General features: G+C 48.0%; 1 protein-coding gene, 1 long non-coding RNA gene and 1 pseudogene across 2 annotated transcripts in view; 1 reads left to right on the forward strand and 2 right to left on the reverse strand.

Annotated features, from left to right (window-relative positions):
* Window positions 1–626: 626 nt before the first annotated feature.
* On the reverse strand, window positions 627–8,263 carry LOC134366651 (uncharacterized). The gene is made up of 3 exons (XR_010022353.1): window positions 8,194–8,263; window positions 6,879–7,026; window positions 627–1,042 (listed from the first exon to the last, which is right to left on the reverse strand). It is a non-coding gene; the product is annotated as an uncharacterized LOC134366651 (long non-coding RNA).
* Window positions 8,264–9,061: 798 nt separating this feature from the next.
* Window positions 9,062–25,409, forward strand: part of WWC3 (WWC family member 3) — a 117,331-nt gene continuing 100,983 nt past the window's right edge. The window contains exon 1 of the mRNA XM_063083238.1: window positions 9,062–9,345. Coding sequence (XP_062939308.1) covers window positions 9,062–9,345 — 284 coding nt within the window. The remainder of the gene's footprint in view (window positions 9,346–25,409) is intronic.
* Window positions 21,830–21,977, reverse strand: LOC134368726 (U2 spliceosomal RNA; annotated as a pseudogene).

The raw sequence follows: 25,409 nt of genomic DNA on the forward strand, positions 1-25,409 counted from the left end.
AGGCTCAATACTGTTGACATATTGAGCTGGATAACTCTTGTCGTCCAGCACTCGGTACGAGGTTTAGCAGCCTACAATCAATGGCCTCTGCCCACTGGATTCCAGTAGCACCGCCCCTCCCCCCTCCCTAGTCTTGACAATCAAAAATGTCTCCAGACATTGCCAAATGTCCCTAGGAGGCAAAATCACACAAATAAGCACAAATACAAACTTGATGGGGGCTATTGAGGGAAATGGTGTGGTACTATGAGAGATAGCAACAGACAAATCCTGGTGTCTTCGTCCATTTGGGCTGCTATAATAAAGTACCATAGACTGGGTAACTTATAAACAACCTGACATGTGTCCCTCACAGTTCTGGAGGCTGGAAGTCTGAGACCAGGGTGACAGCATGGTCGGGTTCTGGTGAGGGCCCTCTTCCGGGTTACAGACTGTCAACTTCCTGCTGTATCCTCACGTGGCAGAAAAAGAGCAAGCTAGCTCTCTGCCTCCTCCTTATATGAGCACTAATTCTATTCATTAAGGGCTCTACCCTCCTGACCTAATAACCCCCAAAAGGCCTCACCTACTAATAACACCACATTGAGGGACAGGATGTAAATATGTGGATGAATTTTGGAGTGACACAAACATTCAGTCGGTAAACACCTGGTGAGGAAAAGTGTCTCTGAGAAAGTGGTTTTCAAGTTCTGATCCAGCCCAGGAGTCACCAAATGTTTTCTGCAAAGGGGCAGATAGTAAATTTCATCAGCTTTGGGGACCGTGAGGACTGCTGTTGTCTGTATTTCCTGGAAGGTGGTAATCAGATTCACAGGTTTTGATCCCATTCAGGTTGGACTTTTTTGCGAGACTGCATCACAAGTGGTGTGTCTGTCCATGGAACCACATCAGGTCTGGCCATCTCTCTTTTGTGATGTTGGCAGACATTGATGCTCAAAGCTGAAATCCAGTCAATCCTTGGAAGTTCTATTCCTTTATTTTAATCCTAATCCCATCACTCCTTTAAAACATCTAGACTTGGTTATTCAAAGGTGAGTATATACTGCAAAAAAAAGAAAAAAGAAATTAAAGCAAACAAATTTAAGTTTTCTAGTATTGGAAAAATAAATAAACAAACAAAATAAAATGATCTAGAATGCTTCTATAAAGAGATACTTCCCTCATCTACACACAGACTGGGTAGTCAGGAGTCCAAGGCAAATGAGCACATGGCAAATAGGAACATTGCTGGTTTGTCTCTGGTCTATACTGCTTGTTGGCTGTTACAGTCTATGTAACACACTCATGGAGTGAAGCGTGCCATACATGGGGCCTATAGGTTTGGCGAGATTTCTGGGGGCTGCCGTGGTGGGCATCTGCTTTGTGGGATTTCCTGGCACTGACTGGGACTCTGTGAACAGAGTGCTGTAGACTCTAGCCCCACTGAAGCAGCGGCAGGAACCTGGGAGCAAGGTGCCAGGTATCCGAGTTTCCCAGGGCCACCGTAACAAAGTACCATAAACTGGGGGGCTTGAAACAACACAGCTGCATTCTCTCATAGCTCTAGAGGTCAGAAGTCTGAAACCAAGGTGTCAGCAGGACCACGCTCTCTCTGAAGGCTCTAGGGGAGAATCTGTTCCTTGCCCTTGTCTTAGCTTCTGGCGGTTGCCAGCAATCCTTGGCATTCCTTGGTTTGTGGCCACGTCACTCCAATCTCTGCCTTCATTTTCACACGGTCTTCTCCCTGGGTGTCTGTGTCTCTTCTCTCCTTCCTATATGGACACCAGCCACATTGGATTAAGGGCCCACCCTCCTCCAGTGTAACCTCATCATAACTAATTACACCTGCAAAGACCCTATTCCTAAATAAAACCATATCCACAGGGGTTAAGACCTCAACCTATCTTTTGGGTTGGGGCACAATGTAACCCCCAACACCAGGGAACCTGGGCAGTCAGGGCGAGTGGAGGTTCTCCCCACCAGCAGGGTTATGCTGACCCTGGGGAGATAACTGGGCTGCCAGAGAAGGCTTGGGCAACACGTGGTTTGATTTGCACAGATCATTTCCCCCAAAGGATCCCCTCTGCTGTTGCTGAAAATTGCTGTCCTTTTGGAATTTTCAAAGGACACAATGACTAGAAGTCAAAGGTACAGACAGGGCTGGCTTCACGGGCTGCCACCTGTGCAGTCACACAGGGCCCCATGGAAGAAAGGGCCTACACTTATGTTATTGCTCTACTGTAGCCATCTTGAAATTCTTCAGAGTTTTTGAACAAGTGGTCCTGCATTTTCATTCGGTACTGCAAAATGTCGACCACAAATTATGTAGCCAGTCCTGGCTAGGGACACTGGGCAGAGGAGATGCATAGGAAATGAAGGCAAAAATCACGCTCTGCCTTCAGTATGGTTGGCCTGCAGCTGGCTTTTTGTCCTGTTCTACTTCTGTGCCAGGGAGTTCAGACTAAACTTCACAACGACACAGCTTAAAGCTGAGTCACAAACAGAACCAGGCTCTTCAATGTGCTTATTACGCAGAGCAAGCGTGAAAGCGGCCTGGTGGCTGGCGTAGGATTCATTACCTCTCAAGTGATAAAAAATTCCCTACTGATTACGAGGTGAGGCAAGGCAAACACTGTTCAGACGGCTCTTTGCATCAATATCATAAAATCAGTTTTTCTAGATGCCTGCACCCCCGTACTTTCCCCTTCTGTGGGATCTAATACAATGCTTCTCAGCCTACGGGGTCTGGGGTGGGCGTTTCAATGAGCCCTGCTGTGACACTGCTGCTCCACCCCCACACTGTGAGCAGAACCAGGAGCAGAAACAAAGAGTGACTGTTTATAAAGTCAGGCAGTATGGTGGCTAATTTTATGTGTCCACTTGACTGGGCCATGGGGTGCCCAGATATTTGGTCCACCTTTATCCTGGGTGTGTCCATGAGGGTGTTTCGGGATGCCATTAACATTTGAATTATAGACTGAGTAAAACTGCCCTCTCCAATGTGGGTGGGCCTCGTCCAATCAGTTGAAGGCCTGAATAGAACAAAAAGGCTGAGGAAGAGGAAACTCCTGCCACCTGACGCTTTGAGCGGGGACATTGGTCTTTCCGTGCCTTTGGACTTGAACTGAAACATCAGCTCTTCTTGAGTCCCAAGCCTGCTGGCTTTTGGATTGGAACTACACCATCAGCTCTTCGGGTTCTCAGGCCTTCAGACTCAGACTGGAACTACACCATTGGCTCTCCAGTTTGCCGAGCACACATCTTGGGACATGTCAGCTGCCATAATTACATGAGCCAATTTCTTATAATCTCAACCTCTCTCTCTCCTATTGGAACTGCTTCTCTGGAGAAACCTGACTAATACAGGAGGTCACCTGGGATAGCTGAACTTCAGTCTCAGGGCTCATGCTGTTTAGCACTATCTAGATACATTCTCTTAGCCTTGTTTTCCCACTGTGAAGCCTAGGGAATATAATATTATCATAAATTACACACATTCTATTGGGTTTCTCAACCTCGGCACCAGTGACACTGGGGGCAGATTGTTCTCTGTTGTGGTGGGCTGTTGTGTGCACTGTAGGGCATGTGGCAGCATTCTGGCCTTCACCCACTGGATGCCAGTAGCACCCCTCTCCCAGCTGTGACAAGCAAAATATCTCCAGACATTGCCAGATGTTCCCTGGGGGACACAATCGCTCCTGTCCCAGCTGAGAATCACTGATATATAACAACCATCTCAGGGTTGTTGCTCTGTGTGAGGATACCCGTGTTCAGAAACTGTTCCATTCATGCTACAAAAGAGACTCATTTGTAACCCTAGTGTCCCTAAATGAAAACAACAAAAAAACGATTGCTCATTTCTGTGTCAAATAAATCCTCCTTCTTGTCTCTGCAAGCCTGAGATGTCTGAGCTGCTCTGCTTGACTCATAAAGCAGAGGTTTGCAGTTTTAAGAATGTGTTTTTCTATATGCACAGGGGACCAGAATCATAATCCTGAACAGGAGAAAACCAGCTCGGAGGAAGCATCTTGCAGCGTGCTGGCTCACGGCAGCTCCGTCTTCCTGAAATGATGGCTCGCCTGGAATACACTTGAAGTCAGCTCATTAGCCTTTTGGTGAACAGAACCCATGGGACGGGAAGGAAAAGAAGTAAAAGACAGCACTGGGAGGGGAGACCTAGAGAGGAAAGAAGTGGGGGACTTCGAATTTTCTAACTTTGAGAGAGAAATTGGTCTAAAATTGTTTAAAAATCTGAACTTGAATAACTCAGGGACAAATCGAGCCTGCCTAAAACATGACAGCCATTCATCAATTCCAAAGAAGACGCTGTTTTGCAATGAGCACCCAGACAGAGCACAATAAAGCACTAAAATGAACCAAACACAGACTGGCTGGCTCAGCCACACAGCTGACTCTCCGGGAATACCCCGCATCTCTTTCGAGTGGAAGACTAGAAAATGAGAAAAACCTTCATCTCAAAACTGGACGCGTCTCCACAAATCAGGGAAGCCTTACTCGAGACAAGCGCTCCCAGGCTCCCTTTCCACACACGAACGCTAAACAATGACTTTTTGGTTACAAGTCAAAAGAGTGCCTGAAATTTATGTTTTTGCATAAAGCAACAAAATAAAACATCAGAGAATGACCCCACCCCACCCTCATTCCAATTCCTGAGCCCGGGGAGAGGTCTCTTCCGGCATCGAGACAGGAATAAACAGACAGCTCTTCTGATCTCCTCCAGGGCTCCTGCATCTATCTGCATTATTGAAATAAATGACATGCACCGGTAATTGAGTAATTATTTCAGCATTTAAAGAATGCCAAACAATGAACCATTTCTTCTTCAGACCCAATCCGGCCCATTTCCGTTTTCCTTTTAGCACAATGTGAGAATTACCCAACGGTATCACTTCCTAGAACATTCTGTGGTTTACACAAGGTGGGCAAGACTTCTCTGGCAGTATTTCTTTCTCTCATTTTAGACTTGATGATTGCAGCCTTCACAGATTTTCCTTTTCTAGAAGCTTCTAAAGTATTGAAGGTGTATAGATCCCATTTTGTACCTTCCTTTTTAAAATAAGTTCCCCTTTGGGGGGAGGAGTGGGGAAAGAAGGCAGAACCTAATAGAGTGAAAATCTTCAAACTCTGTCCTTGCATGTTGGATTTACTCCTTAACAGGCATTTTAAAGAAAGTATTCTGTGGGCTGGACGGCTAGCTCAGGGGTTACAGTGCGGTGTTATCACACCAAGGTCAAGGGTTCAGGTCCCCATACCGGCCGGTAGCACAAAAAAACAAAGTATTCTGCAAGTTTCCATCACCGCCTTTTAACAGCTTCGGAAGGGAATTTCCCAGCGGGTCGGGTAGGAAGAGAACAAAAGTATTTCCATCTCCTTTACCCAGAGCCTAAGCGGATTCTTTCCTGAGCTGTTTCTCCATCTGAGATCGGATGGGAGGATGGGTCACAACGACGTTCACACTTCGGTTGTCGGCAGGGCTGTGGTTTTAATGTGTAGGAAATAAAGAATGCAGAACTGTGCACTCAGTTAAGACTAGAGACTCCTTTCCCCGGCAGTGTTTTGTGTGTGCACGGGGTTTTCTGTCCACCATGGAAAGCCCCGCTTGACTGTAAGAAAGACAGGCCTTATCCTCCCTACCAATTACACACACACACACACACACACACACACACACACACACACACACACACACACACACACACACACACACACACGACCTCCCGATTTACCGCAAAGCTAGGGCGTCCCTTCATCTCCTACCAACTTCTCCTTCACAACTCCACTCACAAGTCTTTAAGGACACTCAGCAGATGCCTGTTCCAAGTCAAAAAGGGCTAATGGTGTAATAAAGAGGTCTCGGTCACCCCAAGTGCTGGCCTCTTGCTCTCTGCTTCAGCTCCTTTTAGGAAGACAAATGCAACGGCCCCGCTCCGGTTATCTGAGGCAGAGTGGTCCGGGGGCGGTGGGTGGGCACGTGGATTAAGCTTGTTCAGGGAGGGTCTCCACTCTGTCTGCCTCGCATGCCCCGTCACACTTTCTCCTCCACTAATGTGCAGATGAAATTAGGAATACCCACAGGTGTTGTCGTGACATTACACGAGCTCGTATTTGCTAAGTGCTTGGCCGAGAGCAAGCACGTAGGAGACTATCTTAGGTCGGGCTCCCTACAATGGGTGCTTCTAACAGAGGTGGGGGTTCTCGTAGAGTGACTGATCGTGTACGTGAGGCAGGACAGCACAGGGGAGGAGCTGGCAAACCTACGATTTCGGGAGAAGTCTAGCCTCAGCCCGATCCCATGGGGACCTCTCGAGTGTGAAGGGCACCAGTGTGTCCCAGCAAGACAAGGGGGCTGGGCTGTTATACTGCACAATCAATCCCTGGGGGTGGGTGTAGCCTCTCAGACATCTCTTGTCAGTGCAGGGTTATCCTCATTATCCTCTGGAAAAGGCAGCCTGACACAGCCAAGGGGGTTCGGGGGGGTGACGGGGGCTGCAGCATCTGCTGCACAAATCAACAACGGTTGGATGACAGCATCTCTGCATGCTAAGGGGCCAGAGCTCAGAACTCAGGAATCTGAACACCTGAGCCTCAGTTTCCTCATCCAAACCATCTTCCCTTTGGTCTCACAAAGCCTCCTCTGAGTCCCAGCTTGAGGTTGGCACCCTGGCTTCATTTGTAGACAAGTCACAATTGTACTCTAATTGCACAGACTCCATCCTGTTCTCTGCAGCAGCCCAACACCCAGCTCAATGTCCACAACGCACATTTGCCACCAGTATGAACGTGTAGAGATCTGTCAGCTTCAGCGACGCTCCCCTCTTTGGGCTCCTAATTGGATGCAGCGTTCCTGACCCCTGTTCTTCATCTGATGCTTTTCTTACCTTGTCTTTCCTTCTGTGAGTCCTTTGACGTGTGGTGGACGTGTTTCTCCCTCTCTTCTCACCCCTCTCCACAGAGGTTGGTTTCACTCCAATGTGCTCCAGCCCCATTCAGGATTTGGGATAGATCTGTGCCCCGATCTGTGACATCCTGAAACAACAAGGTGCCCGAGAGGGTGGGAATGCCGCTTCACAATGGCCATGTTGGGTGGTAAGGTGACTACTCAGTGGGCAGGAAGGAACGGAAAAGACAGCAGTGGCAGCCTCATTGGCGATAACTCATGCCAATCAGAACGGAAGGTGTCAGAGCAGGGACATCCAGCCCTTGGGATATACCCTGGCACATGCAACATCACAACGTATTTGCTTTTTTGACTTTCCCTTGGACGCTTAATTGTTCATGTATAACTAAAAGAACTCAAGTGGTGGAATTTCTAGCACAGATCATGCAGGTAGGGGTAGATGGTACTTGGGGAGCAAGGAAGTTTCTGTGTTGTAGTGGGAGGTGAGGAGGAAAGATTCCTTGGATAGTCTCCTGGCAGCCTCACATTTTTCCATCTTGTTTTTCTTGGGGTTTTTTTGGTGGCGGGCGGGGAAGAGGGATCGAACCCTAGACCTTGCTGTACAGTCTTCTTTACTAAAACAACTTTTCCCCTTGTAAAAGTAATATTACCATTTTGCAAAGTCTCTGGAAAGTAAATAGCTTTTGCACAATCCCACCGAAGGAACGCAAACTACAATGAGCATTTTGGGACATTTTCTTTGAGTCTATTCCCCTACGTATCTGCATTTGGATCACTGTTAGACTTTTTCCTAGACCTTTTTCTATCACTTGAACAGTGTTTGAAATCCTCTCTGATACTTGCTGGCATTTCCTGGCATAACGTCTTACCGCCAGGGTCTGGAGCACTGCAGGAGCTGGGGGATCTGGAGCAAGATACAGCTTCAACTCTGGGCCTTCAGTGTCACCAGCTATGCGACGTGAGGGGAACAGAAGTTACCATACAGGTTTAATGTTTTAGGAGCTGACCTGGCTTCCTCCCGAGCAACGGCCTACTTGGATTTCTGCTCCAGCTGTCAAACTCTGGGATCCCACAGACTGAATGCAAGAGCTCAGGGAAGGTCGAGGGGCCCCCCGCCCAGAGTGGGAAACCGGGGCCCGCCCTTCTGGGGCTCTCCGGGCAGGGACGCGACGTGGCCACCTGCCCAGATCCTCGCTTCCAGGTGCGTCCTCCCGCCCCCCCCCCAAGAGGGCCGGCTGCGCGTTCCTCCTGCAGCTACCGAGCTTCCTCGGCCTCCCCTCAGGGACTTTACCCACCTTCCCAGGACCAGCTTGGGGGATCGGGAACCCCAGGGCTGAGTCCCCGACCTCCACGTGCGCAGAGGGGAGGACCCCAAACATCCCCGGCCCGGGAAGGGGTCAAGCGAGGTGACCGCTCTCCCCGCCGGGAATTGTTTCGGTCCCAGGAATCAGCCCGGGTGGGGCGCCGTCCTCCCCGCCCTCCTTCCTGTCCGCGGTGGCCCGGGGGCGGGCGGACGCGGCGGCGCCCATCCTGGCCCGCGTGCGGTTTCCCGAGGCCGGTGGAGGGGGTGGAGCGGGAGGGAAGCGGGAGGAGGGAAGCGGGAGGAGGAGGCCGCAGGAGGAGGAGCAGCGGCGCGGGAGGGATGAGGGTGAGGTCGGGCAGCGGGGAGCAGAGGAGGAGCCCCCGAGGGAGGCCGGAGGAGGGGAGGCTGAGGGAGGAGGGGTCAGGAGGAGGCGGAGCAAGGGCGGGGGAAGGAGCCGGAGGCGGCGGGAGGAGGAGGAGCGGCTGACGGGGCGGAGCGGCGGGGCGGGGCGGAGGTGGAGCCTGCGTGCGCCCAGCCCCGCCTACCCGGCCGGCCGGAACGAAGATGGCCGGTCGCGCCGCGGGAATGGAGGGGCCGGCGGCACCGGCGGCAGTGGCGGTGGCTCTGAGGCTGTGACTCGGCGTGCGGCGGTGACCCGGACGACCCGGGCGGAGCGGTCGGCGCGGACAGCGGCGCGCCAGGCCGGGCGAGCGCCGGTGCGCGGGCGGCGGGCGGAGGATGCGCCGGGCGCGGCGGGCGGCTCCCGGCGGCCACCCCCGCGCCCCGGGCGCCGGGCCTTAGTGCTGGCGGAGGAGGCGGCGAGCGCGGGGCGGTCGGGCGGCGGCGGGGCCCGCGCCGTTATGCCGTGGCTGAGCGGCGGCCGGCGGCGACGGCGGGGACAGCCGCGGGAAGCCCCGGGGGAGCCGCCGCCGGCCGCGCAGCCCCAGCGGGAGCCCCCGCCTCCGCCGGCGCCTCCCGACGCGCCCCCCACGCTCCCCGCGCCCTCTGCGCCGCCGCCGCGAGCCCGGGAGAGCGCCGAGCTGCCGCTGCCCGCCGGCTGGGAGGAGGCGCGCGACTATGACGGCCGCGTCTTCTACATCGACCACAACACGCGCCAGACGTCGTGGATCGACCCCCGTGACCGGTAAGGGGGCCGGCGGGGGGCGCGGGACCCGGCGCGGACGCCAGCACCGGGACCGTCGGCCGGCGACGCCGCGGATGCGCTGGCGACACGTCCCGGCCAGCGAGGGGCCGCCAGGAACCCTGGGGCAAGGATCGGGACGACCCCATTCCCGGGGCCAGGGCCAAGATTGGGACACCCTTCCTCACCTGGCCCGGTGCGACGATCGGGGCGCCTCCGTCCCCGGGCCCGGACTCACCTGGAGTCCCCATCCCTTGGGCCCAGGGAGAGGATCGAGGACACCAGGAGGCCTGCGGGTGTGGGCGAAGATCTTGCTTGCCCGGGTCCCAGGCGAGGATGTGATCGCCCCCCTCCCCCAACTTCCAATATTCTTACTCCCTGGGCTCTGGGTGAGGATCACGGTTCCCCCTCTGCGGGCCTCAAGTCTCTGGAGCGCAGAGCCCTGGCCTCCTCCTGGTACCCCGCCGCGGGGCGGACACTGACTCGGTTCCCTCACGTCACCTACTGTCCGGCGCCTGGGAGCTGGGCGCCTGGAATTTCCTCTCCCGAAGCTGACAGATGGGCCACTTTTTCTTTTTCTGCGGCGGCCTCGCCCCTGTCTGCCCCGGGACTCTGCGGCCCACCGCCCCGGCTCTGGCCCCGAAGGCGTCCCGGCTCCCCGGTGGCGAGATGAGCTGTCACCTTGGATCACAAACGTGCGCCCGGCTTCGGGGCGCGGGTTCCTTGTCCGGCCGACTCAGCCCGGTTTCCTTCCAAAGCCTGGTGCCAGACGGGCAGTTTAGGGGTTCTCAGCCCTTTTGGAGTTGGGAGAGCCTGTTCCCAAACTCTGGTTGTTCTTTAGCGCCTTAAGAATCAAGTGAGTTAAAATTTTGTTTGAAAAAACACTTGTGTAGGGCAGCCAGAATGGAATATGATTAGTCCCATATGCTTTTGGAGTAAACGAAAAACAGTTGTATTTTAAGTTTCCTTTTTGTGCGACCTATGCGTGGGGCACGGAGTTGTCTTATTCATGTAAATAAATACGATCAAAGTAAAAAAACTGATTCTTCTAAAAGCACTACCAGATTTCATTTAATGAATTTCACGAGATGAAGCTTTTCCTTAACTTTCTGCTCTCCTGTCTATGGATTTCAGTGGTGCAACTGCTATTAGAGAGTTGTATTTTTGTGGAATTGGGAGTTCTGTTGAAACCAAGTGTTTCCACTGGTTATCTGATATCTTGTCCTCCCTAGAGCAATTTCTCTCTCCCGGGGCCTGAGTGCCAAAAAGGAAATACTGCAGGCTTCCCAGTGATTTCAAGATTTGAAGAGGCGCAGTGGGGTGACATTGTGCCTGCTTCCTCTACCTGCACAGGAAAGGCAGCGTGCATGGCATTGGCATTTGAAAAGGAACTCTTGAGGAGGGACGCTGTGGAATCCTTTGAAGGTTTATCTGGGTTCAGATAGGGAAAAACGAAAGAAAACAAAAGCATTGTGATTCCCTACCATTCTCTCTAAACATTGCAAACCTTTGGACTCAGAAACTAATATAAATCTTAGCACAATTTTATGGGTTAAAAAGATGCTTAGTTATTTTGAAAATCAGGTGAGATCATATTAGAATTTTAACTGAAGGCTAGAGCCCCTGCTGGTTGATCAAGCCTTGGATGGTTCTAGAATTGGTTGAAATGCTTGGAATGTGGTGCCATTTTGTACCGTATGTCTCTTAAAAACCCAAACGACTGGGAAATGAGCCAGTTAAAATTATTGTTTTGCCTCGAAAAGGCAGAGCCCCGTTTTATGAGGATAACGTAAAACAGTTGTGGTTATAGTGGAGTGGGGATCCATGATGAAAGATCTAAATGGAAGAATTTTCATTTTAATGGTGTAACCTGCAACGTAGGTGAGCAGACTCTACAGAAACCAGTTTGTAGAGTCTTCATTTCCATGTATTTCATCTACATTTCATATGCTTTTTCCCCCCAGAAATCAGTTTGTTACTGAATAACATTTTTCACTCTTTTCAGACATAACTTTGTTGTAGGTTTTCAAAAGGTCCTGCTTCTAGTGCTAAAAGTGTCGACTGAGTGAACAAAAGTGGATATTTTACATTTTTTGTAAAGTAAAAACATGTGTGTACTTTTCTGAGTTTTTATAGAGAGAGAAAATTCAGCAGGGGACAGCTTGAACTTCAGCTCCCATAATACCTTGCCTGAAATATGTATGGAATGTTCAGCAAGCCACAGACATGTAAGTGGAGGGCCAAAGGCTGGAATAGTCTTTCTCAGTCCCCTTTCAAAACAGAATGTTGCCGATTTTTACAGGTGACCGGCTAGCCTTTAAAGTTGTAATTAACTTTTATTGTGTGGAAAGAACTGTATGTCAGAGTGCAACGTTTTCTCCATGTGCATCTGACAGTCAAAACCCTTTTTGTGTCACATTTGATTTGAATGTTATTTGGGAAATAAGGACTTTTACCCAACAGCTTCCAAATAGAGAACCGACAGGAGAGGGGCAAATGAACAATCGATTTTTCAAGAAACTGAAATTATGAAGGAATAAATTAATGTAGTAGGTTAGGCAAAAATTGTTTTTGACTTTAAACATCATTTTCTGTATAATTTATTACAAACTGTAATAGCATAACACACGCTGCTGCATGCAGAGTAACTGAAGGCCAAGGGTTGTAAACAAAATCTCTTCTAGGGTTTTACAGTAATTCCATTCAGTGTTATGTTTAACAAGAACGGATACTGCCAGCTCAGGGCACATTGGTGAATTGCTGTAACTCTACTTTTTAAAGTGACAACAAAGAAGATGCAGGCCTCCGGAAACATCTTTACAGATGTGGCTACAGATGTGTTAAAAAAATTCTCAGTATTTTAAAAACAGAATTTTGTAGTTTGATTATGAACCTACCTTAGGTTTAAATTCACTATTTCTGTAGATTGACACTGTGCATATAATTTTCATTGTTTACTGTGACTGATACCTGAAAACTTTGTTTAAAAACAGAAAGCTGACTTACCATTTCTGTGGCTGGTAGTTTCCTTGCATGAGTCTTGTGTGTTTTCCATTAGTGACACACATGTATTCTGCATATGTTAACTCAGAGTACAGGGACCACCATATAAAAAGGTATTTGCCATTTGGGCAGAAAGTGTAGGGAGAACATTTTTGCCTCCTTTGTAAAGTTTCACTGGCTTCGACAGTCTTGTATATGTGTGCTTCCAGAGGGCTGTTTTGATATTAATCCTATAGATGGACCGAGTGGCTGAAACTTAATGTTCTGTTTCCTGTAGTTCGGTTGGAGTTGTACGGTACTGGACGTGCCAGCCACGAGCAGCTTAAGAATGGTGGACGGTATCACATTTGAGATCAATAATCGTGACGATGGTGGAAGACCAAGATTATGTCATGGCATGAGCTTTTGGGGACCCATTTGTACACTAGATGGGATTTGACCTGCACTGCATGGAGAAATTCGGTGGTATATTAAAAGTCCTCTGAACAGGGTTTTGCTTAGAGGAGAAAAGAGTGTATACCTCTGGAATCTGCCAGGTTGGAACCTCACATAACAGAGCCAGATAACATCATTACCCCCTTCTTGAAACCTTTATTCAATTAATAAGTAGGTTTACTATATTTACTCCACAGAGCCTATTTCTGGATTATATAAACTGTCCTGGTTGAGCTTTGTGATAAACAAGCAATGATTTCTCCATTTTTCATTTTTTAAGATTATAGACAGTGTTTATATGAACATGGGAAAGTGTCTTGCTTTTAAGGCCATAAGGGGTCAGCCCCTGGAAGAATCTTCTCTTGCTTCCATTGAGATCAGCAACAACTACTTCTTGGTCTAATGTCTTTCTTTTCCTTTCCTTCCTTTTTTTTTTTTTTTTTTTAAGAAAAGTGAAGTAGAAAAGTCATTCATTTCCAAAAATAGCTTGCGGATGTTTGGAAACCTCCAGGTTTCCTTCTCTGTCCTTCACTCTGATTTCGGAAGTGGAAATAACATGTATCACTGTCTGTGGTAGGTTCTACTTCAGGAGCCCATAGGTCAAATGACATGTTCAAGGTCACCTGGTGAGTTGGGGGGGGGCTTCTTGACTTCTAGCCCAGGTCCTTTTGCTAATGTTGGCTGTTTTTCCAAAAACTTCTGTGAAATTAATCTGGTGGAATAAAAGCAAAGTTAAATTTTACTGAGTTCAGCTATCCCCGCTTAAATCTAATAAAGTGAAGAAATATTTATGAAGATTCTTGGCCTTCTGTTTGCTGGGACGGTATATGGAGACCAAGTTTGTCTGCGAGATGGGAGACAGACATATAAAGTGAAGGCAAGAATGGTGGCCAGGCATCCCAGGATTAATTCAGTTCCTCAGGTGGCGATCCCTTCTGAGACAAGGAGAGAGGGCTCCCTTGAGCCTGGGGCAGTCTTTGTCCTTGTCTGTCCACCTCCTGGGGTGAGAGTGTCTAGTGCTTTCACAGCGCTGGCTGAGGTAAGGGGCAACGTGAGAAAAGTGCTGGAGATGAGGAAGTGCTGGGCATGTTCGGAATAAGTGAGAGAATCAGTCAACTTGACTGGGCCCGAGTTTTCATGTAAGGAAGGTAGGATTCTGTAAGACCACACATAGCTTAGAACCCCACAGCTTTGGCATTAGAAAAGCTAGAATCATCTTGTTCAAACTCCTTTTTTTGCATTGAGAGCCACAGGCAAGGGAAGTGTTCTGCCTCTAGTTAGAAGGGCAGGGACTTGGCCCCCTTCTGACCCCCAGTCCAGTGCTTTTTCCAATACACCACCAACTGCCTGAGTCCCACCCATTTTTAAGCATCCTGCCTCTGTTCAATCGTTTGTTTGTTCATGCCTCCATTCATTCATTCACCAACCAACCGTGTGCTTGTTGCATAGCCTGTTGGCCCCAGGTGTTCTTCCAGGGTTTGGACCTCCATTGGGAGCAGCAGCAGACAGGTCCCTGCCTCGGTAGGGCTTCCGCTGGCTTGTGTCCTTCTCCACGAGGCCGTTCCATGCTGCTCCTGTGCATGGGCTTCTCCCCACAGGGATCCCTTGGCTGTGACTGTGGGGGACATATGCTGAGTGCTCTAGGCATTTGCGTGGATGTTGTCATTGAAAGCCCACAATGGCTGCCCCAGGTGTAGGTGGACACGTGATGAAACTGAGGCCAAGGGAGGTTGACTTAGTGGCCTTGCTTCCTGTAGCCAATGAGGGGTAACATCTGGTCCATTCCAGAGCTGCGCCCTGGTCTACACCTGTCCTTGACCCTCCCTTGACTAGGTCACTGTGTGTCCCTTGCAGTGTGTTATACCCACTGGTTATTTTTTCTTGCGTTCATTGTTTGATATTTACTCCCTCTGTGGTATAATGGGCCTTCAAAGATGTCCACATCTTGGTCCCCAAAACCTGTTAATAAGTTACCTTCCATGGCAGAAGAGACTTTGCCATGTGATTACGTTCAGAATCTTGAGATAGGGAAATGATCCTGGATTATCTGGGTGGGCCCACTGTAATCAAAGGGTCCTTACTAGAGGGAAGTAGGAGGGTGAGGGTGAGAATGATAGACATGTGACAAGGGAAGCAGAGGTTGGAATTATATCACCATGAGCCAAGGAATGCAGGTGGCCTCTCGACGCTGGAAAAGGCAAGGAAACAAACTTTCCTCTAGAGCCTGCAGATGGAATGTGGCCCTGTGACACCTTGATTTTAGCTGAGTGAAACTGATTTTGTACTTCTGACCTCTGGAACTGTAAGATAATAAACTTGTGTTTTTTTAAGCCACTCAATTTGTGGCAATTTGTTACAGCATCAGTAGGAAACTAACATACCCCATGCATTGTTTTCCCAGTGAGTATGGAAGCATCTGGTCAGTTTGGTGTCATTGATAACAGCCACAACAGCTGACATTACATGCCTAGGCAGGTACTGTGCTCAGCATTTTACATCCATTTTCTCTCCCTGGCTGCTCACAGCACCCCTAGTGGGTCCTCTTTTCTTGTGGACTGAGCATGCAGTCTCACTTCCGCTGGGACTCATGTCAGATGCGACACACCGAGTCACAGCTGATTAATTCACCAAATGCGGGTGGTGCGCAGGTTGGATTTCTGAGAGAAGAAGCCAGTTGCAAACTATTGGAGGTTTTCTTGGATGGTGACGGGCCTGAGCTGGAGAGATGAGGGGCGCTAGGGCTAGAAAAGGCAGGGACCGCCTCAGGGAAATCGTGAAGGAAACGATAGGTGAGGAGGACTTAACCAATGCTTGGACGCAGGCAGGTGGGATCAGGAAGGGGTTAAAGGGACCTTGCTAACACCTTCGGAGTAGCTGAGACACACCAGGGCCACCCGGAAGGCCTTCGAGGGACCCCGCTCAGAGGCCTTCGTTGTTTGTTGTTGTTGTTTTGTGTGTTCAATAACTTGGTTACATAGAGAAACATGTTGAGTTATTCAAGTTACTGTATTGCTGATGGGCAGTGTTCTAAAAGGAATCCAAAGCAGCAAAGTGTTACTTTAGACCAGGGTTTCTCAACCTCAGCACTGGTGATTTTGGGGGCAACGTAATTCCTTATTGTGGGGACCGTTCTGTGTGGCATGGGGTGTTTAGCTGCTTCCCTGGCCTCTGCCTACTAGATCTAGAGGCAGGTAGCAACTCCCCCCTCCCCCTGCCAAGTTCTGACAATCAAAAATGACTCCAGATGTTGCCAAATGTCCCCTGGGGGCAGTATTTCCAGATTGAGAAGCTCTGAGCTACCTCTGTCTACCTGGGTACGATGATTGATCTTTAGCAGCCAAATTTGTGTCAAGCGGATTGTCAGCTCCTGATATACTGCGCAACACAGGGTAAGACGATGGAGGCAGGATTGCTGTGTTTCCATGAAGAATGGATGTTAAATATTCTCACATGAAAAACCCTGAACCACTATGTGAAACTGGGACCGTATATTAGTGCGAATGCGTTCTTCAGTTCCTAGCATACCATTGATTAATAGGCACTTACTGACTGTCAAGAGTGTCTACATGTGCAGTGGAACAGGAGCAGCACACTTCAGCCATCTGCAGCAGCCTAGACAGCTGGCCCGGCCTTCTGAATGCATGCACAGGAGGTGTCAGGCTGCCTGAGATGCCCCTAGCCTTTTGAGGATTGCTCCTGCCTCTGCTCAGAAAGTCTAGAAATCCGGAGCAAGGAAATCTGGAAAGGCCGCTTATGGTGCTGTGTGATCTCCAGCACTTTCCATTTGGAGAGTATTCTTTTTATTTCTTTAAAGTGGAAGCGGCGAAGGGAGAGTGGGAAGGAGGAGGGGCAATGTTGATGTTGAGGATGAGGAGGGGGAGCTGGCTGTGCCAACCTGCAGGTGACCAGCCTTGCGGTGTCCCTGGGTGGATCTTTGAGGCAGGTGGGAGATGTCCGAGCAGCTCCTGTGCACCAGCCTCAGGGCCAGCAGGAGAGACAGCACTTGCCACCACGGACGTGGCCTTTGCGGGCTGCGTGGAGCTCGGCCAGGAAACCACAGAGCCACTGCAGGCGACGTGCTTTTTCTGCCACTTAGTCTCGGAGTGTGGGGTCAACTGCATTTCCCCTGAAAGTTATCCCTGTTTTAAAAAATTGAGATAACATTCATGTACTATAAAATTTACCATTTAAGAGTGTACAGTTTAGTGGGTTTTGGTATATTTCCCAGGTTGTGTGACCATCAGCACTATCTAATTTTCATCATCCCCGAAAGAAACTCCCTGTCCCTCAGCACTCAGTCCCTGTCTCCTCCCCGGCCCCTGGCAGCCACTCATCTGCTTTGCATCTCTATAGATTTGCCCAATCTGGAAATGTCACAGGGACCTCTCTGTATATTTCTTTACAACTTCCAGTGAATCTATAATTATTTCAGAATAAAAAGTTTTAAAAAAGGAAATTGGAGAATGAGGGAGCCAAGCAGACATCCAGTTATTTGTAAGTTTTTAAAATTTAGCATGGTGCTGGTAACCCCAAGCTCAGGGTTCGGATCCCCCTATGGGCCAGCCGCCACACAAACAAACAAAATTTAAGTCATCTCCTTTCCTTGCACTCATTTAGATTTTATTCTTTGTCTCCAAAGTACCTCTCATATAGTAGGTCCCCAATAAATGTTTCCTGAATGTAATTATGTGTGTAGAGACAGGTTTTATTTCTCTATAATGATCATTTTGTATTTCTGTATTTCACTGAATTTTTCTTACATATTCTAGAGTTCTCAAGAGCAGTCCCTCCTTGCAAGCTGTCAGAGTCCCCATTTTGTTGGGGTGGCCACTCCTCGTTTTGACTCAAGGGATGTGACCCTTTCTGTACCTCCTGTTGAAGTCCTGGTTGCTCTATGCCAGTGGGTCTCAACTGGGGTGGGGGGTGTGGATTTAGCCCCCCAGAAGGTATTTGGCAACATTGGGAGATATTTCGTGTTGTTACAAGTGGGGGTTGGCTCTCTCGGCATCTAGTACACAGAGGCCATAAGTGCTGCTAATTGTTCTACAATGTACAGGACAGCCCCCACCACAGCGAAGAATGGTCCAGTCCCAAATTGCAGTAGTGCCTGAGATTGTAGCATGTAGCATGTAGGCCTGCAATTGGCTGAGGCAGGAGCACGTGACCCAGAGCTGTCCCGTGAGCTGAGAGGGGAGGTGTGTGTCAGGCATGGTTGGGGAGAAGCCTCCTTGTCCCCGTAGACCTGCATGGAAGGTAGTCCTTCTGCTAATTAATGTCCTGTCTCCACGTAAACCTGGAGCTGGGCAGCCTTGTCGCTGCTCCAAACACCAGGAGCGAGCTGGCTGAGAAGTCGAGGTTGGCAGAGTGGAAAGACTGTGTCTTTAAAACGGTGGATGGATGGATGCATTAAGCTTCTGGAGCTGTCTGCCCTCAGCACTTTTTTTTTTTTTTTTTTAATGAAATGAGAAATAACATGTCCTTATCCTTTTAAGCCGTTGAATTGGAGTTCTGTCATTTGTAGCCAGCGAAGACATCACCCCGCAGTGTTCATCATTAGCGTTCTCATTGGGGGAGTAGGCTGCCACTGAGCAGATATATTATTGCTTATTAAATATTCCTTTACTTAGATTGCCCCCTGATATTTATGATTAAATATGTATTATAGTTATAATGCTGCTTATATCCAATTAATTTCTCTGTAGTCTTTTGTTTTTTGGGTTTTTTTGGAGGCTGTCCCGTACAGGGATCAAACCCTGCACCTTGGTGTTATCAGCCCCACGCTCTAACCAGCTGAGCTCACTGGCCAGCCCAGTTTTATTTTTTTTCATTTTTGTCTTAGGAGATTGTTCTAGGCATGGGGTGAATGCAACCCAATACCTTTTATTTGTTTGTGTTAATACACTTCTGTTTTGGAATGTTTTAGAGTTACAGAAAAGTTGCAAAGATTGGACAGTTTCCCCATTGTTAACATCTCACATCAGAATAGTATGTTTGTCAAAACCAAGAAGCCAACCTTGATACATTACTATTAACCAAACTCTAGAGGTTTGGGTGTCACTAGTTTTTCTTCTAATGTTCTTTTTCTGTTCCAGTGGTGCTTAGAACTGTTAAATTGGTGATATTTGCACAGTTCAACCCAATATCTGTAAGTGTGTCCTCCATCTGTGTTTTGTGAGTATTTTTTTAATACAGTTGACAACCTTGTTAGACTTGCTCCGAGGCTTCACTGTAGAGTGCAGGGATTCTACAGGATTTTGGAATCACAGACCCTGGGAAATCTGACACAAGGTAGGGATTCTGTGTTTGGAACAAGGTGCCAGCACATGGAAGCTTTCAGGAGGATTACAGAGCTCTGGAAGCCCACTTGTGGTTCTGAGAATAATGGAGGCTTGATTTCAAATGGGCAGACACCCCCAGAGATGCCTGCCCCACATTCGCTCTATACGTATCACTGAGTGAGTGAATGCACGCTCATGTATTTTACTATCACTAGCCTAGGTACGTCATAAAGGATTCATTCAACAGTGATTCATGGAGAACCTTCCATGCTTTCTTCAACTCCTCCTGGCCTCATACCCATTCAAGTGTGGGTGGCCCTGACTTCAGACATGAGCCTTGAGTCTTACTCCTGGCTCTGCCATTTGCTGTGTGCTCCAAGGCAGGTTATTGGGGTTCTGTGAGCCTCAATTTTTTCTTGCATAAAATGAGAACAAAATATTTGCCTTTGACATTGTTTTGAAGACTCAATAAGACGAGGTAAAGCACTTAGGGCAATGTCTAGTGCAGAATGGGCATTCATATTTTAAGTTCTCGTCGTCATGTTACATAGTCGGTCAGCTTTGTGATTCTTCAATGTCTTTACTCTTCTGCCTATCAAAATGTTCTCCCTCCATCATGACACTTCTGTTCTGAGTTGCTTCCTTATTTTCCACATGGTTGGGTAGCATTGGAGGTTCACCAGCGTCAGAAGTGCTCAGAATTTGTGGTAACTTTTTCCTCTCTACTTGTTCTTTGCACTGTCTTGGTTTTGTGGCTGGGTGAGTGAAGTTGCTGGAAATGAAATGTTGTGAAAGAGAGAGAACCGGTTAGAACAAAGCCATGGAGCTTTTTCTGTCAAAGGCCAGCTAGCAAATATCTTAGGCTTCGCAGGCCATAGGATCTCTGTTGCATCTGCTCCACTCTGCCCTTGTAGCACAGGGGCAGCCATAGACAACATGTAAGTGAATGGGCCTTGCTGTGTACCAATAAAACTTTATTTACAAAGACAGGAGGCAGGCCAGATTTGGCCTGAGGGCAGTTTACCACTCCAGGATTGATGTCATTCCTGTTTGTTTAACATGTTAATACAGCCGAAGCTTTTGTGTCATAAACTTTCATTATTGTTGCATTTGCTTGGCTACAAATCTGAAAATACCCTGAATGTGTACAGAATTATGAATTTCCAGGTGTGGATGCCATCATGTTCTGGAACTTGAAATTCGTAACATTCAGTGATGTTAGAGACTTAAAAAAAAATTCACGTCATATGATTAGATGTTGTTCCGTGACTGATAGTTACTTAATATTGGACACATATTAAGAATAGGTGAAGTAGATTCAAGGTCAAGATCTTTAGCCACATCTTTTCGGCACCCTTGTACGATATTCTACAAGGCAGTTTTCATACGTGTCTGAATAGCTTTTGGATGTATGTTCAAATGCTCGGATGAAATTACTTATGGGATGAAATGACGTTGGCCCAGATCACTGTGCTGTTTGCAGTCCAAGAGTTTCCTTCCAAGACCCAGAATCGAGGGAGGTGTGGGCGGCCTGTCCATACTGACCCCTTGGAGAGTCCCTGCTCTTGTGGGGCTCACGTGCCAGTGGTGGGAGATGGGAAAGTGGGTGAAAGAAGGTTAGAGAGAGGCAGCAGAAAACAGTTAACAGTTAACTTCAACATCAGCTTAGGTGTTTTCCCAGCAGCATGTGACTGAAGCTGTAAAAGATCTTCCCACCATTAGGCTCACTAATTCCACTAAAATAGTGGTGGTTCTCAGCTGGAGGCAATTTAGCTCCGCAGGGGACATGTGGCAGTGTCTGGAGACATTTCTGGCCATCCCTCCTTGGGGATTTGGGAGTGTGTGCTAAGGGCATCTTGTGGGTAGAGATCAGAGATGCTGCTAAACGTTCTTCAGTGCACAGCCTGGCCTCTGATGCTGGACAATGAGCCGGCCCCAGTGTCAGTAGTGCTGAGGCTCTGGGGTTCCAACAGTGAACCATGCTTGGACAGCCCTTGCCCACGTGGGGCTTCCATTGCAAAGGTGGCAGATAGCCATAACTGAGCATGCCAGTGCCAGATAGGGCCAAATGCTGGCAGGATGAGGCTGATGGGGTGTGGGGTGGGGTGTGGGTGGCCGTTTTGTGGAGGGTGTCAGGTTGCCTTTGAGCCGATGCCTGCAGGGGGTACGGAGGGAGCCTAAGGTATCCAGGGATGGGGGCTGTCTGGGAGAAGGAACCACAGGTGCTGAGGTGAGAGTGACGAGGTGGCCCTTGGAGGACCTTGCAGGCCTTTTCAGGGACTCAGATTGTGATTCTGAATGAGACAGGGAGCCATTCTATTGGGAAGACAACTTTGTATTGCAGTCTCTCTGACTGCTGTGGGGGTCTAGAGGGTGGAAGCTGAAGCAAGAAGACTGGTCAGGAGATGGCTGCTGTCCCCAGGGCCAGGTGATGGTGGCTCAGGCTGAGGAGGAGCAGCAGGGGCACCCCAGACCTTGACGTAGTTTCTCAGGGCCCTGGACACTGTGTCTTGGTCCTCGTCTGATTCAACCCTGCTCTTGAGGCCTCCCCTCAGGATCCTTGCTGGCTTGGGGATGAAGTGTCCTGCCAGAGTGGCTACCAAGGCTGTGTGCTTGGGTCAGCACAGAGCAGCTGGGGTCTTTTGCCTGCCCTCTGCTGAGCTTTGCTGCTGGGGCTGCAGCAATTCCGTGGAACAGGATGCGCTATGCAGCGCACGTGGAATGTTCTTGTCATTTGAGCAGTTGGCTGGGTACCTAAAGATGGCGTCTTTGAAGATTTATACATGCCTTTTGAATGCCCGTATAATGTTATAAGTTCCTGTGTTGAAACAGGTATTTTATTATTACTTAAAAAAAAAGTAGTGATCAGTGATCAGTTACATTCTATACTTGATCTTAGCCAAAAGGCTGAGAAACGATGTGATCAGTTACTTTCTGATGGCTGGGGTGGATTAGAATCTAAAATGGTAGGGCTCAAGTCCATGGGGGCCAACTCTACAGAGCTTTTCATTTTCCCCCAGGAAAGCATTGTGAATGGTCTTCAGAAGTCCTATGGCACTGTTTTGTTTGCTGTAGATATACTGATTCAAAAGGCATCCCGGATAAATCATTCTGTTATTGATGTGGCCCAGGTTGACCCAAGATTGTCTGTTGTTAATCTCAGTATTAAAATCCAAGGCCCTAGAAACCAACCCCCCCCCCCCCCCCCGCCAACATGCATCATAAACCTCCAAAATGTCACCATGTACATGGCATATTGACAAAAATGTCAAGGATGACCAAGAATAGCTTCTTGCACTCACATGTAGTTATAAGAGAAGGACAGAGTAGCTTTTGCATTTCAAGTGCCACTGCAGTGGCCAGAACCACAATTGCTGTTTGAATAACTCAGTGCTCAGCTTTACCTGGAACTTTAGACCTACTTACTTTCAATTTTGAAAGAAGAACACACGTGCTCATTATGCTTTAAAACTGATAGAGAAAATTCTTTTTGTTATGCCATTTGTCACCCAGCTCCTTTTAAAACATAGGTGACTATAAAGTTTTACATTAACGTGTGACTGATAATATACTTGTTTTTCCTGAGTCATTGTCAGTGTCTCAGCTTTAAACCAAGTGCCAGCTCAGTAAATATTTGACGGAATTCAAAGTCTGCATTTCCCTCAGATGGGCTAATTTTTCGCTTGTTATGTAAAATGGAGAAACACGTCACTTTTTCCCACCCACTTAGAACTGGTTAGTAGCCCTCTTTCATCAGTTGGAGTGGACGCAGTCCCTTTTTTGCACCAGTGAAAATAACACCCTGACATTTCACTTCAGGGACAAGTGCTACTTTTGTCTCATTTTCAGAGTTATAAAGCCTTGTGGGTTAATCTCAACCAAGTGGTGGGGAGCAAGAGCTCAGCTGTTTCTTGCACCCGCATGAGCTGTGTGATTGGTTTGTGGGAGAACGCCCTGCAAACCCATGGCTAGTTCAGACAGCCTGGACTCTGCGGGGGCTCTTCATTGTCAGTGCCGAGGTCTTCATTGATGGTGTAGTGGAAAAAGCCAGCACGCCTCTGTGTCTTTCCTCTTTTCTGTGGTCTTTTTTATGTCTCACTGCTGTTGGCTTGCTTTACCTCTCCACCCAGAATTAAAAAAGGTGCCGAGGCATATTCCAAACTACTGAAATAAATGAAAATCAGGAAATTTTCCATGAAGCAAACCAATGACATAATGGTACCTCAAGCATATGAGTTACTGGAATTGGTTTTGCGGAGCGGTTGGCCGATAGTGTTTGCAAAGCTGGGGAGTGTAAGAAGTGGTTGGATTTTTTCCTCACCAAAAGGGCAGCTCTGCATTAAAGTTATAGCTCTTGTATTACTTAATGGGTTTCAAAGCAACTGATGTCCTTAAGTTCTTTTTTTCTCTCATGACTTGCTGCAGAAATAAAGATGAAACAGAAGTATGACTGTTAGGCCATGATTCTGTTACTAATTTGGTCTTGCTACTGGAAAGATGGGATCAAAGTAAGAGCTCTTCAGAAGCAAGAAGAAGGTGCTGGAGAAAGGTGTCGATTGCAGTGCAGTTTATAAAGGAACCAGTGAATGCCATGTGCAGTGATCCTTCCTAGTAACTACCTCTACACCAGTAGAATTGTTAATGAAACCATGTTTCACCATCTCCGATCAATGTTGTTATTATTATTATCTTATTTGTTGTTTTGTGGCTGGCCAGTACAGGGATCCGAACCCTTGACTGTGGCATTACAAGGCAGCGCTTTAACCAACTGAGCTAACCAGCTAGCCCCTGATCGATATTATTAATACCTGGTTTCTGAAATACCTATAAGAACTATGCAGAACTGGACCATCATAGGTTTGAAGCCACAGGCATCATTTCTATTTCCAGGTCAGTCTTGTTCCTCAGATGTCCTGCAGGAATCACAGACTCAAGCACCAGCCCATCAGCAGTCATGTGGCTGGATCCTTCCTGCCGAGTGACATCTCTAACCATGGGTGGTAATCTAGCTTTGAGTTAGATTATTCTCTTTTGTTGAGCTGGCCATGTCTAGAGCCGAAGTTTCTCCTACCCATTTGGTCTTCGTTGGTTCTCCTAAGAACCCATTAATGTTTGCGTTTATTTGGTGTTCATAATGAGCACACAGTGGTCTGCCGATGTTGCGTACAGCTCTGCAGTTCCTTTGAAGTGTTCCTCTGTGCAGACCAAACTGTCTCTGGGCCCTGGCAGCATGCCGTGGGCATGATTTCGAATCTACTCACTGTTCTGGTTATGTTGCTCTTGAGTGCCTTGTAGCTATGATTTTGTCATTACTTTCATCTTCACATCTACTTATATTGTTTTAAAATGTATTTTTTTTCTTTCAGGGAGAGGGAGGGGTCAGCAATGTTACACTCTTTATCCATGATGAGCATAGCATCAGGTAACAACCCTGAGGTCTTAGCTACGGAAGTGCTCCATTTTTATGTTAATCGAAGGTTGTGTGTATGTATGTACAGCATCCTCACCTGGTGCTTTTCAATCCCAGCTGTATGCAGGATTAACCTGGGGAGCTGTATATTTGTATATGTTTGTACTTGTCTTCACACACACATGTGTCCTTCCCCACCCCAGGAGATTCTAATCAGCAGGGCCCAGGAAGCCCCCTGATATCTATTTTCCCCTATTTAAAACAATTGAGGTAAAATTCACATAACATGAAATCAGTCACTAACCATTTTAAAGTGTACAATTCAGTGGCATTTAGTACCTTCACAGTGTTGTGCAACCACCACCTTTATCTGGTTCCAAGACATTTTTATCATCCAAAAAGAAAACCCTGTACCCATTAAGCAGTCACTCCCCATTTATCTCTGCCCCCAGCCCCAGGCAACCACCGGTCTACTTTCTGTCTCTATGGATTTGCCTATTCTGGACTTTTCATGTAAATGGAATCACAGAATATGTGGTCTTTTGTGTGTAGCTTCTTTCACTTAGCGTAATGTTTTCAAGATTCATCCACGTTGTGACAAGTGTCAGTACTTCTTTTCATGGCTAAATAATGTTCCATTGTGTGGATAGACCACATTTTGTTTATCCGTTCATCTCTTGACAGACTGGGTTGTTTCCACCGTTTGGCTATTGTGAATAGTGCTCCTGTGAACATGGGTGTACAAGTACTTGTTTGCGTCCATGCTTTTAATTCTTTTGGGTGTATAGTTAGGAGTGGAATTGCTGGATCATATGGTCATTCTGTGTTTAACTTTTTCAGGAACCACCAAACTGTCTTCCACGGTGGCTGTGCAGTTTTACTTTACCACGTGCATGTGGAAGGGGTCTGGTTTCTCCACATCCTCACCAACACTTATTTTC

Source organism: Cynocephalus volans, chromosome X, assembly GCF_027409185.1.
Source record: "Cynocephalus volans isolate mCynVol1 chromosome X, mCynVol1.pri, whole genome shotgun sequence".
Lineage (NCBI taxonomy): Eukaryota > Metazoa > Chordata > Mammalia > Dermoptera > Cynocephalidae > Cynocephalus > Cynocephalus volans.